The sequence below is a fragment of the Myotis daubentonii genome, chromosome 6 (assembly GCF_963259705.1).
Source record: "Myotis daubentonii chromosome 6, mMyoDau2.1, whole genome shotgun sequence".
In the NCBI taxonomy this organism is placed as follows: Eukaryota; Metazoa; Chordata; class Mammalia; order Chiroptera; family Vespertilionidae; genus Myotis; species Myotis daubentonii.
The window spans coordinates 76407712-76424061 of NC_081845.1; the positions used below are offsets into that span (position 1 = coordinate 76407712).

The 16350-nt window shown below is 37.3% G+C and overlaps 1 protein-coding gene across 7 annotated transcripts in view; it reads right to left on the reverse strand.

Annotated features, from left to right (window-relative positions):
• Nucleotides 1–16350, reverse strand: part of TINAG (tubulointerstitial nephritis antigen) — a 77058-nt gene that overhangs the window by 2620 nt on the left and 58088 nt on the right. For 6 of the 7 annotated variants that reach the window (XM_059701358.1, XM_059701362.1, XM_059701360.1 and 3 more), the window contains one exon: nucleotides 3489–3534. The exons of the other annotated variant lie outside the window; for it this stretch is intronic. In XM_059701358.1, the coding sequence (XP_059557341.1) occupies nucleotides 3489–3534 (46 nt within the window). The remainder of the gene's footprint in view (nucleotides 1–3488; nucleotides 3535–16350) is intronic. 7 annotated transcript variants of the gene reach the window in all.

The following is a 16350-nucleotide window of genomic DNA, read 5'->3' on the forward strand; positions in this document are numbered from 1 at the left end:
CTTTTCCAATTTGGATGCTTTTAATTTCTTTTCCTTGGCTGATTGCTCTGTTAGGACTTCCAGCCCTATATTGACTCGAAGTAAGAGTAGACATCCTTGCTTTGTTCCTGATCTTAGCATGAAAGCTTTCAACCTTTCATCATTGAATCCAATGTTTACTGTGGGTTTGTCACATATGGGCTTTATTATGTGAAGGTATGTTTTTTCTAGACCCAATTTTCTGAGTATTTTTATCATAAAGGATGTTTGTTGAATTTTGTCGAATGCTTTGTTGTACCAAATGAAATGATCATATGAATTTATATGAATTTTATCTTTTGTTTTGTTAGTATGGTGTATTACATTCATTGATTTGCATTTGAACTATCTTTGTATTTCACAGATAAATCTAACTTGATCATGATATATGATCCTTTTAATGTACTGTTGAAGTCAATTTGCTAGTATTTTGCTGATAATTTTTACATCTATGTTCATCAGGGATGATGGCCTATAGTTTTCTTTTTTTTATAGTATTCTTATCTAGCCTTGTATGAGGGTAATACCGGCCTTATAAAAGAAATTTTAGAGTGTGCCCTGCTCTTCAATTTTTGGGGGAAGAATTTGAGAAGAGTTGGCATTAATTATTCATTTAATGTTTGTGGTAGAATTTACCAGTGAAACTATTTCAACTTGGGCTTTTCTTTATTAGGAAGCTTTTGAATACTGACTCAAGTTCTTATTCACTGTTCTGTTAAGATTTTCTATTTCTTCATGATTCAGTGTTGCTATATTGTATGTTTCTAGGAGCTTATCTATTTCATCTAGGTTATCCAATTTGTTGGGGAAATGTTAGTCAATAGGTACAAACTTCTAGTTATAAGATGAATAAATCCTGAGGATTTAATATACAGCATGATTATAGTTAAAAGTAATGAATTGAAACCTTGAAAGATGGCAAGAGAATTTATCTTAAATCATCTCACCATACACACAAAAAATGATAACTATATAAGGTAATGGATGTGTTAACAAACCTTATTTTGGTAAGCTTTTCCAATACTTAATGTATACAAAATCATCACTTTATGCACATTAAATTTACTTCAAACTTAGTCTCCTGACACACAAATTATACATATGACATAAAGATGGGTGATGTTTACTTTCATTTCTCCCAGAAATACTTTATATTCACATACACTGAGAATTAGACTGTAGACATTTGTCTAGGTAAGTGATCTGATCCCAAAGGGTAATAAAATTTCTCTTATCTCCCCAAGAGGGCCAACATGTTAGAGACCAGACAAGGTCCTAAATTAAGAGCCAGGGTGCCGAGAGTATTAGAACATTATCTCCCTTGGCGTTTACCTGCCAAAAAGGATGAAACCCATCTTTTGAAGACATTATCTGGTATTTATCTGGCCCTTGAAAAGACATATTTATATTCCTAAGGGCAAAGGTAAGAACAAGGTACTTTTTTCAGCTCATCTTAATGGAATAAAAGGATATGTGTGTGTGTGTTTCCTTTCCTTCTAGGAAAGGAGGAGGTTGCTTGTCTCTCTCCTCTATATAAATGGAGAAAATCCATTGTTTTCTGTCGCTCATTTATGGAGTGTAAACTGCTACCTCTATAGAAAAATCCCATTGGCTCTTAGCCTCTATCACACACAGCACCTGCAAGACTCAAGGGTGGGGAACTAATGCTGTGACATCTGGCTGCTGATTTTGTTGTACCAATAGGAACTCTTTTCTTCTGACCCAAATGCCTAATACCACTAGGACATCTCAGGCTCTTCACAATTCTTGCCAAAACAGTTCAACAGTACTTAAATATGTTATAGCTTAATTAAAGCAATGTTAAATTTTATGCAAAAGTAAATAATTTCAGTGACTTGATTGAATGCATAGATTAATGTTATTCATTCACTCATTAAACAAATATTGTTTATGTTCCTACTATGTACTAGTAACTTTGCTTTGTTTTTTGGATACATTGGTAAATAAGGCAGGTATGATTCGGCCCAAAATAAATATATATATACAGTTTAGTAGAGGAAAAAGTCAGAGAATTTTTAATAAAACAAAATATGATAAATTTTCAGCCTGATTCTTGTATCCTTACAACTTATGTTAAACAATTTATCCCAAAGAATCATATTAAAAGGAAATCCTGCCCTTATCCCCATGGAATAAACTTTTCTTTAAAATTTTTTGATAAGTAGTAAGTTCAGAATTGGTAGTAACAACAACAAAAGAAGTTTAAAAGGATAGTGTGCATGTTTTGAATATATGAGTGTGAGTGAGTGTGTATGCTTTGTGTGTGTGTGTGTGTGTGTGTGTGTGTGTGTGTGTGTACTACCCATGGGGCTCTAGGATGGAAATGGTGAGGTTAAAGATAAGAGAATCACAGTTTTCCTTTGCACTTAACATTCATATTCATATTTACTCAACAAATTGCTATCAGACACTATATGCTAAGAACTGTTGTGAGATAAATATATTAATCAAAATACTTGTTTTTTCTTTAAATACTATATTATTATACAATTGAATAGCTATTCAAATTCAATTAATAAAAATCTCATTCAGAAACTTAATAGTAGGTATTCAAATAACATAGCAAATTAATTTTAACTCTTTAACATTAATATTATTGGCTACTTCAAAGTTAATTTTAATGAGAAAAATGATATCTAAGAACGCTAAGTATGTACCAAGATGCATCATTCTACTTTAAGCTCCCATATATGAAGACAGATACAGATACATACTTGGGTGGTTGATTTTGTGAGTAATTTGTGGAGAAACCTAAATAACATGTCACTCTGGTAAGTACAAGTCCTAATACATAGTGTTTTATAAGTTATAATAAGCCCTCTATTGTATGCATTCAAATAAATATTATCACCTTTTATACTATTTCTAAAAAAACAAAAAGTGTATAAGGACTTGAGACAATTCATCAGAGTTTATTGGAATCAACTGAATATTTTAGATAATATATTTTAATATTTCAAAACTGTTTCTTATATGTAACTTTCTATTATTTTTCATACTAGACATTTTCTCTTTTTCCATAAAGAAACCTGTGTATGTTATAATTGGCAAAATCAAAATTAAAGCACTTTACCCCAATATATAAATAATTGATGCAAATGTTACAAAAGCATAATACATAGCAAAAATTCTGTAAGAAGACAAAATTGATTGACATATATGAGAGAAGTCTAACCATTACTTTACTTTTAATAGAGATGATAATAGAAAAAAAATTTCTGATTCTCATTTTGAAATCTTTTTTTACAATTTGAAATAATAATCATTTAGGAAAACTATCACTATAACATTAATTATTGCAATGAGTTTTGCATTGGAGAAAAATACCAGTATTACAAACAATAATTTGGTGACTTAAGATGTGATGAAATAATACAAAGCAGGGGATACAGACACAGATGATTCTAAAATGTTCACTTCACAGTAGAAATTCAAGTAGAGTTACATACCCAAAATTTTTCTTTTCGCCCCTGGGCTCCTCTCAGTGTGCCCCATCTACAAATAATAATAATGGTAATAATAATAATAATAATAAATATTGGCAAACAGAAATATGCTTGTATAGTTTTTTTTTACTATATCATTACTTACTTGCTCAGAATATGTTCATTTATAGCCCAAAGTTTGAAATTAAACTCACTGACTAAAGGAGATAAGTTTTAAGACAACTGGGTTACGGAGGTTTATTTTTTGTTTCTATTTTATTTATTAATGTTTATTAAAGTACACTTGGCATAAAATAGTATGTCAATTTCAGATTTAAAACAGGGATTTGGTAGATAAATGGATAAAGAATATGTGATGCATATATACAATAAATATTATTCAGCCATAGAAAAAGCTCACTCTTTGTGACAACATGGATAAATCTAAACAGTATTATGCTAGTGAAATAAATCATACAGAGAAAGACAAATGCTCTATAATTTCACGAGGTTTTAATGTATTTAAAGATTCCTCCTTTCTTTATATCTAGCCCTCTGAAACTCTACATAATAGCATAAATTACAAATCTCCAAGACTAATGATAAAAAACAATGTAAATATGGATCATTGTTATACATAAAAGAATTTATGTAAAAGTATTCATATGTATATAGTATTTTATACATCTAATGTGGAGTTTCTCTATACATGTGTATGTATGGAAATAAAATCCTATATTCCCAGTAATGGCCCATTTTCAGTATAACAGTTCATAAAGAACTCAAACCTACAATATCTCATTTTTTTTCTCTTGACTAAAACCAGTGAGGCAAATGTTACTAATATGTTCTATTTCCTAATAAAATAACAACAAGACTTGTCCAAGATCCTAGAGTGAGAAATGTTGAACCAGGACCTCTAATCCCATGCTCTTTTTAATAAGCTGCTTTTCTTATAGATTCCCCAACTGCAATGTGTCCTGAACAGCATCAGTTTCCTGTTGAGAAACCATACTGACTATGACTTTCATGGGACTTAACGGATTGTGAGAACACAGTTCTGCCCACATATCACCCCATCAACCCATCCCTAACACCCAGATCTCAACATCAGTGCTCCTGTGAGCTAAATCGTGGCATGCCATAACATAACGCACATTCCTGGAAGAGACACACATTTCTTGTTCAAATATTTTCAACATGTCAGTTTGCAGAAAGTTATTTTTCGTGGGGTACAGAATAGAATAATGGGGCCATGGCACATTAAAGATGACAGGCTTATGGCAGAGATCTTGAGGCATTTAGGAAAATATACTAATGCAATTGGTTCCTTTTGCATGAGAATGAAAGGATAAAGGTGATTTGGGATAGAAAAACACTAAAGAACAATGTTTCTTTCTCTTGTTCCTGACAGAGGCTGAGTGCAATTACACTGATTGTCATCTCTCTTTTAGTTCTCTGCTGCACAAAAGGGGACACTTTAAGGTTTCAAATATCTGGGCAGTGTAATGGGTAAGTTTAAACTAGTTCAATTTCCAAAATCATTTTTGTACTTTTGCAATTGCATTTACATCCTTTTCATTTTTCTAAAATGCCGTCATTATTGATAAAAATGACCAGTCCTATATGTGTGTCCAAATCTTTAAAGGACATTATGTACTTCAAGGAGTAGATCATATCTGAAACTTCGTCACTCATTTCTACTCTCTTTTTTATCATGGCTATCAAAACAATTTCAGAAGTTTTACCACTCAATCAAACTTGCTTTTAGATGCTTTGGCTACTAGTCACCTAACATAAAATACATTCATATTTTCTCTAAACATCACTATTTCTGCTCTTCTTTCCTCCATTTATATCTCTTCCTTATAAGACTAGCATTTATTTAGACAGACTGAAACCTTAATCTTACTCTTCTCTGATTGCATCTTTAAACTTGATGCTCTAAAGCAAGTTGTACAATAGGTTCATGAGCTTGAGAGATCTTAATAGTGGCTTTTTTAGCTGCAAGTGACTGTACTTCATGTGAAATTTATACTGCTCTTTTGAACATTTTTCTACCTCATTAAATTGTTTCAATTATTTGTTAAGATCCTTAAATGCTTATTTTCTCTTAAAATTTAGTGACATCCAGGTAAATGCCAATGTTTTTTTTAAAAATCTGGGCAAGTCTTAGCTCATGTAACATATTTCCCAAGGATGCCCGAGAACTGAAGGTTCCCTACATTGAGTTTACTCTCACTTCAAGCACATGATCATTTAATCTCTTCCTTCTGTATTCATTTTATATGCTCACTTTTAGATAGTTCTGGAAATACCTTTTTGCATAATATCAAAGGTCTTAGTGGAGAAACCATAAATTCTGTAGAATAAATCCTGAAAACTCATTAAAAAATAAGGTAAGATTTTATATTGCTAAGGTTATGAATATTTTTTAAAATTTTATTGAATTTATTGGGATGACATTGGTTAATGAAGTTATATAAGTTTCAGGTGTACAGTTCTATAAAACATAATCTGTATATTGTATTGTGTGTTCATCATCCCAATTCAAGTCTCCTTCCATTACCATTTATCCCCCTTTAACCCTCTTTTTCCTCCCCCTATCCTTCTTTCCTTCTGATAATCACCAAACAGGTTATAAATATCTTTGTACATGTTCCATTTTAAAAGAATGTTGTTCTTTTCAGATCACCATGATAAACAATACTATATTTCTTAAAGCCCTATTTTAAACTATGTCTAGATAGTAAAATTATTGGAACCAAATAACTACTTTGCATAAGATTTTAAGTGATAATTTTTTCCTCACTTGGTTTTGATTTTTCCCAATGAGTTCAATATATCCAGTGATTATCATATTTGACATGGTAAAAAAAGAAAATTAAGGTAAGCCTTTCTTAAAGTAATATTCATACTCCCATTAATATCTCGTTTTTAAAGGAGAACACAGAATAAATACTCCATTTATCTCTGATTTTATTCAGCAAACTACTGTTTAGTATAAAGAAGATATATCTTTTGTCTTCAGAAGCTGACAATCTAATAGGAGTGATGTTGGGAAATGAAAAACAACGTATGAAATAAATTGAATTCTTTAGTTGCTACTTTTATAAAGGCATGTTTTAAATATGTCTATAGGCTACAGATGAAGAAATTAACTGTCTGTGGAAGGCAAAGACAACTTCCTTCACGTAACTGAGCTGAAATTCTTCAGCTAGAAACAGGAGTATGGAATGTTAGGCCCAATCAATTAGTGTAAAGTCAAAAGAGAGCCATGAAAAGCTTATCTCTGCCTCATCTAAGAGCAGCCCTTGGTCCAGTGTGACTGGAGGACAGCGATGGGAGACAGGAAATCAAGTGGGGAAAGCAGATTTGGCTGTCAAGAGTGTACAAGCCTAGCAAGCTTGGCCTTCACAAAGCTGGTGAGAGACATTTGACTACAGGAGGTGACATAATCCAGTTTTTCCTTCAGAGAGACAGCTCTGGTGTTCCTGTGACGGATAGATTCCAGGGGCAGGAGGCTGAAGACATGAGATGAGTGCTAGAGTTAAATCAAGAAACAATGAAATCCTGAGTAAGAATGTAAGACCCACAAAGCAAATACTGTTAATTCTTTTAACAGCTGACTCTCCAACACCTAGAACTGAGACTACTGCACAGTCAACCCTAATTAGATATTTGCTGAGCAAGGGCATTGAAGTACACTTGCAGTGGGCATGGACAGGAGAGCACAGATTTGAGATCTACTTTGGAGATAAAGGTAATGGAATTTCTGGGCCAATTTATACCGACAGAAAGGGAGAAGACAGAGTCAAGGTTAACTCCGGGATTTCAAGGTTGAATGAGTAGGCATATCAAATGTGTTATTACTTGAGGTGCACTGCACGCTGCACAGAGATGTGTTCCCGACGATCAAGTTGATTTATCATCACCAAAGACAGTAATAACAGAGGGGCTTCATCTTCGTTGAGTTCTCTCTACTGATAGTGGTTCTGCATATTGACCTTTAAATTCATGGCTTTTCAGGGTTTCTGACAGTTAAAACACTGTAAGAACCAAGGAAAGCTGATTATTAAAAGAAATTGTGGAAGAGCCTATCTGCACAGCTAGGAAGTCTTCTGTGATGAGAATAATTATTTCCTAACTCATGTGTCAAGGTCCCAGGGGCTTAGGAATCAAGTTCCTTAAAGCAGGTCTCACATCCATCTAAGAATCTGGAGTTACAAGAACAATATCATGTTTAGTTTATACTGATGGTAGGTGTATTGCACTGTAGCAGAATCGACTGGGCTCAAAAGCTATGATGCTTCTGATGATTTACTGCTTCTCAGGTCCCCGCATGTGCCCCATAGATTTGAGGATAGGAATTCTAACTCCTGTTTTCTGGGCAGACCAATTCTCTGTTAGTGAATATAGATCCAGACAGATAAAAACAAAGTTTCTTAAAAAAGTGTATGTAGTACAGCCGACTAGAACAGGAAATTTCAAAGGAAAACAAAGTACAAATGCATAAGAAAGTCTGATACAGAACTCCTAACTTTCTTATGAAGGAAATGAAAGTCAGATAGGATATAAGCATAAAGAAGTCACCAGATAAGCCTCCAGTCAATAATAATGATATGACTACTCTGGGTATAGGATTTTTTGTTCAAAGGTGACGGCAGATACATTCTCAGCTCTCTTTACACAAAAATTTGAAAGATAACTGCAGTAACAGTGAGGCAAAGATATGCAGGTTGTGGCTGCTTTATGAAAGTTCTACCAGGGACACTTAGTAATGTCATAAAAAAATAGATACTCACACCTAGTAAGTGTGGTGATATTGAATATAATTGAGAGCTATCAGAATGTGTGAATTAATAGATCAAAGGTGAATGAAAATAGACTGCCTAGGAAAGCACCATAAAATGAGAGCATTCTCCCCTCCAATTTCATTTTTTTAAAAAAAGATTTTTAAATTGATTTTTAGAGAGAGGAAGAGAGAAAGAGAAATATGTGCACGGGACGACACCCAACCAACTGAGCCACACTGGCCAGGGCTAAGATCAGGTACTTTTATTGATATGTTCTGCATAGGAACTACAAATTTTATCAAAGATTGGAGAAGCAGAGGGAGATTTCCAAAAGATAATTTTTGTATGACAATGTCAGAGGTAATTGTGTACTCCTAATATAAATTAATCATCCAATCAATGATACTTATTGAGTTGCTGACATATCTCTAATCCTACTGTATCCTAAAATTCAGGAAGCAAATCAACACTAATAAAAGAGAAAAATGGTAATTGGTGTACGAGCTGCCCTTTTCATTGGCTAATCAGGGCTATATGCAAATTAACTGCCAACTATGATTGGCAGTTAACTGCCAACTAAGATTGGCAGTTAACTGCCAACTAAGATTGGCAGTTAACTGCCAACAAGATGGCGGTTAATTTGCATATGTAGGCACAATGCAGGGAGGCAAAAGGGAAAGCAGGAAGAAGCCCCCTGCCACTGACAGTGATCGGAAACCCAGCGGGGAGCTAAGAGCTGGGGGGCAGGGCAAAGGCGGCCTTGGGCCGCCTTTGCCCTGCCCCCTAGCCATGATCGGAGAATCAGGCGCCTTTGCCACCCTGGCCAGTGATAGCAAGAAGTAGGGGTGGAGCCAGCGATGGGAGCTGGGCACGGTCGAAACTGGCAGTCCCGGGAGCTAGGGGTGCCTTGCCTGGGCCTAAAGCGGAGCCCACGATCGCGGGGTCGCTGCAGCTGCGGGTCCCCGCTGCCCAAGCCGGACGCCTAGGCCAGAGGCGTTAGGCCTGGGCAGGGGCAGAGCCTGCAACCGCGGGGAGCTGGGGGTCCCCTGCCCAGGCCTGACACCTCTGCCAGAGGCCTCAGGCCTGGTCAAGGGGCCGATCCGGTGATTGGTGATCGGAGGGTGATGAGGGTCAACTCCTCTGGCCGAGGTATCAGGCCTGGGTGGGGGGCGGAGCCGGGGATTGAGGGGATATGATGATCCCCTTGCCCAGGCCTGAAGCCTGGGTCAGAGGCATCAGGCTTGGGCGGGGGGTGGAGCAAGCGATCAGAGGGAGATGGGAGTCCCCTGCCCAGGCATGATTCCTGGGCCAGAGGCCTCAGGCCTGGGTGGGGGCCAGAGCCAGTGATCGGGGGGAGATGTGGGTCCCCTGTCCAAGCCTGACACCTCTGGCGGAGGCGTCAGGCCTGGGCAAGGGGCCGATCAGGTGATCAGAGGGTGATGGGGGTCTACGCCTCTGGCTGAGGCATCAGGCCTGGGCAAGGGGCAGAGCCAGCAATCGGAGGGGTCTGGGGGTCCCCTGCCCAGGCCTGATGCCTGGGCCAGAGGCATCAGGCCTGGGCTGGGGGCAGAACCAGTGATGGGGGGAAATGAGGGTCCCCTGCCCAGGCCTGTCACCTCTGTCAGAGGCATCAGGCCTGGGCAAGGGGCCGATCCTGCGATTGGAGGGTGATGGGGGTCAACGCCTGAGGGCTCCCAGTATGTGAGAGGGGGCAGGCTGGGCTGAAGGACACTCCCCCCCCCCCACACACACACCCAGTGCACGAATTTCGTGCACCGGGCCCCTAGTATATTATAAGTATAATATCCCATGTAATTTGACCAATAAATAAAGTATGGAGGAAATTGACAACAAGGTTGTACCCAGTTTATGCTCTAGTCAAAATGATCTGCTGTTGAACTGCATTTACTATATTGACAGAACATACATTCCACAACCATGGGAAATGTACAGGGGAAAGAGGACAAGGCGAAAACCAGTCATTATCATCAATGACAATTAATGGGGTAATATCTCTGAGGCTATACTTTGAGGAAACCCTTCAGTCCTTCGATGTTAGAAATAGAAATGGCTTTTTATCGTCTCATAAAATCTTAGCATTGGAAGGAGACTCAGAGATTATAGTATACTCCTGGGGTTGGCCAACTATGACTCACAGGTGAAATTTGGCCCACTGCCTATTTTTGTAAATGAGGTTTTATGGAACAGTCAAGCTCATTCATTTCTGCATCACCTATGTCTTCTAATGGCAGAGTCAAACAGCCAAGACCATATGGTTCCCAAAATTAATCTTAACTCTTATCCAACTTATTTGCTTCATAAATAAGACAACTGAGGCTAAAAGAGGCTAAGTAACACTTCAAAATTATATGGTAAGTGGATAAATTGTCACTAGTGTCTAAGGAGCAATTAATAACAAAAGTGATAAAAAGTGAGACGAGGAGGAGGCAGAAATGGGGAGGCATGGTGAGCCTTGAAGGATTTGTAGTCATCCCAAGAGGAAATGAGGACATACCTGAGAGAAGAGCATGACCTAATGCCAGGAGTCAGCCTTTGTGCATTCATAGAGAAATCATGAAAGTTTGGAGGGAGTAGAACTGTAGGCAGCCATAGAAAAATTAATCTGGTAATGGTTAACAAGAGGAACTAAAATGGAAAAGTGTGAGGTTGGAGGCAGGAAGAACAGCTTGGTCATTATAGCAATATTCCAACTAGGGTTGCATTCATCCAACCATCTCATTTGTAAAATAATGAACATAATTATTACAGTGATGGTATTAGCAAGAATAATATTAAGTGCATCAATATCACAAATAGTACTGATCCATCATCTGCAAAATTTGTTTTCCTGCAACCTTTCCCTTTTTATTGCAACATAAACTTGACCTGACCTTCTCTTTGATCTTATTGAAGTAGTCAGTAATATTCTACATGCTTTTTGTTCAGAGAAGACATTATAAATAGCTTTAGCCACACATGCCTTTTAAAATTTCCCAGTTCATTCATTCATCAGAATTGTCATATATGTCACATTCCTGGAATACAGGATAATATCCCAATACAAGATTCTGAAATGGTAAGCTTGTATCATATGCTTTTAAAAATGTACAGCGATTACCCTGAAAGCACGCTCTCTTGTCACACTCATCTGACAGAATGAAGTCAGAAGCTACTATATGGTACTTCCTACTCCTGAGGGCCCCTCCCCCAATCAACATCTCTGGAAAGTCACAAACATACATTTTATCTGATCTCCATGTCAATTCTATCATATTTGGCATTTTGAGAGCAACATCTACCATAGAAGCTATTAGATTACAAAATAAAACCTCCAGAAAGAATTTATTAAGCTAATTTGGAAGGTAGCACTGTATCAGGAGCTAATAAAACTTCATCACACAGGCCCCCGAAATATGAAATATCCACAGACATTACAACTCGTCTCAGCAAGAGGTAAAGTATACTTTCTCAGTAAAAGTATACTTTCTCAATAAAAATATACTTTCTCAGTTCTCAGCCTTACTAGAACCCATTGATCTCTCTCTATATAAATCTAAGGGATTTGCCTATACTCTCTGTCTTCAATTGGACCATTTGTTGATGTACCACATCCTTCCTTGATGTTTATCAACTAGGAAATTGTTATTTCCAACCCCACTTATTTCACACAATGGGCTAGAGTAAAAGACCAAACTCCTATGACTTACGTAGCTTTCTTGGTAAAAGTAGAATCATTATCTAATTTCATGAAAATTTTGTCACATTTACCAAAGAAATTAATCATTTCCTCCTACAGTCACATTTCTCCTTTCCTTTTCATCCAAATTCATCTACTTGTGTTCTCAGAGTAATTTGGATGAAAAAAAATTAAATAACAATAAATTGGAATAGTACATATATTATATCATAGATAGTACTCATTAATGCCATAATTAGAATCAGCTCCAAGTTATACTTACAAAAATAATTCTGAAAGCAGATTCAGAGTGATAAAGAAAAAAATATTAAGTATGAATTTTTGTAAAATTAAAGGAAGTGTAAATCAAGTAGCCTACTAGGTGGCAGATACAGTGTTTCATTTTATCCTCACAAATCAGTGAGGAAACTATTTATTATCCCAATGTAATAAATGAGAAAACAGATAGAGAGGGATTAAATAGCCTTCCTGAGATCACACAGGGAGAAGGGCAGAACTAGAATCTGAACTTGAGTTTGACTCCAAAACTCCACAGCATGACCTCCAAACCAAGGTGAGTCCTGCACTGCCTGGAAGCAAACCAATCTTAGAGACCTTTGTGTGTGTACACATATGTACATGTTTTATGCATGTTATAAGCATGTTTATAAGCCACGTTTTTATGAATGTTAAGATTTTCTAAGAATTCCTTTTAAAAGAACATGTGTACCATGCCTTCACTTAAAGAAAAATAAAGCTTTTCTTTTTTGCCATTGTTGCTCTGTTTTGTATGAATGGCAATTACAGGGTAGAACGGACCTGGTCAGTGTTTGAGATGACAAATCAATGAAAGACCAATGTCAAACAAGAGAAGACAAATGGAGCACAAAGTGTCCTGTCAATATGATTCAGTGCTGACAGAGAAGGCAACACAATTCAATCAGCACTGAGAATACAAGAAAAATAAAAGCCATTTATCAGTTTCACTGTCCCCAGGTCCCTCTCCACCTCCACTCTCTGTCAATGAGTTCAGGTCAAAGGATCCCAAAAGTCTCTAGAACCTCTCAGTGGCTTACTGGATGACAGATTAATAGCTTTCCATCGTTGTGTCAAATCAGTGACTCCTATTTTATTTTATTTGTAAAGACTCTCCATGCTATTCATCTCAGTAACTCCAGCACCTAGCAAGGTGCCTAGTACATGATCATTGCTCAATAAAATTTGTTTGAAAGTTTGAGTTGAGAGTAAATTTGGGGAGCATCTATGTCAACTGAATAATTGCATTGTTCACTATCTAATTAAGGTTCAAATATTTTTGGAAGTCATCCTATACAATAAAAGCCCAGCAATCGAATGGTGGAATGACCAGAATGACCGGTTAACCAGTCACTATGATGTGCACTGACCACCAGGGGGCAGGTGCTCAATGCAGGAGCTGCCCCATGGTGGTCAGTGTGCTCCCACAGTGGAAGCACCACTCAGTTGACTGGGATAAGTGCTGCTCCTGCAGTGGGAGCTGCTGCTCAGAGGGCAGGTCCACAGCCACTTGGCTGACCGGGATGAGTGGCTGCTCCCGCAGCAGGCAGATCCTAGCAGGCCACACCCGCCACCAGGCACAAATCCTGTGCACTGGGCCACTAGTTCAATATAATAGCCAAAGGATTTTCTTTGCCTTCATATAATCATAATGACTTTTGGAAAAATTTTCATCAAATTTAATACATACACAATATGAAAATATATGAATGGCACGTAAACTCACATAAGAGAAATAAAATTCAACAGGACTTAAGATGAAGATAAAAGAATATTCTAAAGTAATTTGCATCTACAATTATAATAACAGATACAAACACAAAGACTGAGCAAGAAGAAACAACTTCCTATTAGTCTTTCTTTTTCTACAGACTGGGATATGTGTTTTATGTGACCTCTAAGCAACATTTCACACTAACCATTACCACTTCTTGGAACCCTCTCTCTTCCAGGTCTGTGTGACACCAAGGCTGGTTCTCCCTCTCTCACCAATTTTTGTTCCCTTTACTATCCTCTCCTTCATATTTGATCTTTAAATGTTGGGGTTCTTCAGGTTTCAGTCTGTAATCTTCCTGTCTACTTCCATGGCTTTAGCCCATCTAAGTGGTAATCATTTTCAGTGGCTTCTCTTTGGACCTACAAAATTCTATGGTTTCACTCCATAAATGTGTGTGTGTGTGTGTATTTTACATTTCCATTGGGAAGTCTCCAGAAATCTCAAACTCAATATATCTAGATTAAACTCTTGCTTTCCCTTCTACCTCCATCTGCACCTCTCCCATTGTTCTCCAATTGTACAATGTGTTACTCAGAGCATCTGTGTAAGGTGTTACTCAGAAAAGATACTTAGTACCTACCCTTGACGCCTGTTCAATGTGTTACTCAGAAAAGATATGTGGAACCTACCCTTGACACCTTCCTCTCCAATCACTATCCCTTCCAACAAATTACCAAATCCTGTCAATTCTACCAAAAAGTATACCTCATGGTTGTTTATTCATATTCAAAACGTGCAACCTAGTCCCAGCTACCATTATTTTTTTTATTAGGACCTCCCACATTACTTTCCTAATTGTTCTTCCCCTTCCACTTTCATCTCCATCATTTCATTCTCTAAGGATCACATAAAGTGATCTTTTTAAAAAATGCAAAATAGGCAATTTTTCTGCTGAAGTTCCTTGAAAATAACTTCCCTAACACTTGGGATGAGGTTCAAAACCCTAACTGTAACTAACAAGTCCCTGCAAGCTTTGTCCTATGCCTACTTCATTTCTTGGTTTTCAACCACATTATTCATACCTGTTTCTCAGCTTTCCAATAACTCCCAGAACACACCAAAACAGTACCTGAGAGGCAAGAGTGAAGCATAATATTTGGGGCAACATAACTGTTCTAAGAAGAGCATAATAATTTACTGTGGAATAGGAATATTTGTCCAGTAATGACGAATGCTGATTGGCACTTGGCATCACGGGCCTATCTCAGTGCAGCAGAGCTTGAGTGAAACAGTCAATATATCATGGTAATGGAGCTAGCAGCTGTACACATCATTGTGAACTTGAATTCAAAATGTAGGCTGGGGGTTGTACCAGAGACCAAGGAGATAATAGGTGATGCTAAGAACAATCTATAATTCTGTCTCTTGACAACTACAAAGTCTGGATAGATTTCTTTCTGTTCATGGAGGAGATAAAAGAGGGAACCACTTTTTAATTTGATTTTTGGTAAGAATATTTATGCATCAGAAAACCATTACATCTGTTATTACAATAATAGTAAATATGCCAAGTATTTTAATATTACCTAATTTAATATTCTCAAAGTAAAAAAGGAAATACAAAAATATTATCTTGCAATGCAAGATGAACACTTTTATATATTGTATTTTTATCCCTTGTACATTCCCACATACAACTTTGTAAAAAACAATACACATGAAAAGGAAAATGGGGGGTGGGGGGGCTTGCAACCTAGTTTAGTATCTGGTGAAAACTGTAGTCTTACTTCCCTACTCTGACTGATTTGGGCGGAGTTGTGGAGCCTAACCCCAGGGTCCTGCCAGCTGACTTGGGCGGAGCTGAGGAGCATGCCCCCAAGGCCGAAACAAAACTGACTTGGGTGGAGCTGTGGGGTCCCTCAGGGGCCAGCCACAGGAGGAGATCTATAGGTCAGAGCCTCCCCACGAGTTCAGTTCAGGCTTTGGATCCAGAATTCCCTTGGGCTAGCAGATCTGAGAAATAAAGGTTAAACTTTCCTCCCTCAGAGTGCTGGCTGATCGTGTCCCCTGAACATTCTGCCACAACATCACACATACATAGAATAATATCCACATATGTATTATATAATTAAATATGTATATAAATATAAATGGATATCATCCTCAGTTTTTTATTTAAAACATCAGAAGCCTTTTGTTAAAATGCGTTTTAAAATTTATACACTTTAAAGAATATCCTATCAGGAATAGGAGTATGGTGTTGAGTTCATGGATGTGAAGCACTTAAAATAGCGTCAAGCAATTTAAACACTAAACAGAGGAGTTAGCAACAATTGCTACTACTTTTACCGTGATCATCCTGGTTCATGGGTCAGTGCTCAACCACTGAGTGACACCAGCCAGGAGACCTCACTTGTTTCTTACAAACACCCTTCCATGTCCAACTTACAAAAGGCTAAACACAGCTAACTAAATAGTAGCAATAGGTTTTTGATATAGATGTGTCTGACTTCAGTACACATATTCTTAATGCTGTGTTGTGTTCCAGTGGTTTTACAAAAAAGATTAGTGGTGAAGTGCCTTGAGCTTAGTATTGATTCTACAACTAACCAGTGTGTAATCTTAATCTCAGGAAAAACTCTATGCCTGTGTTATCTTTTA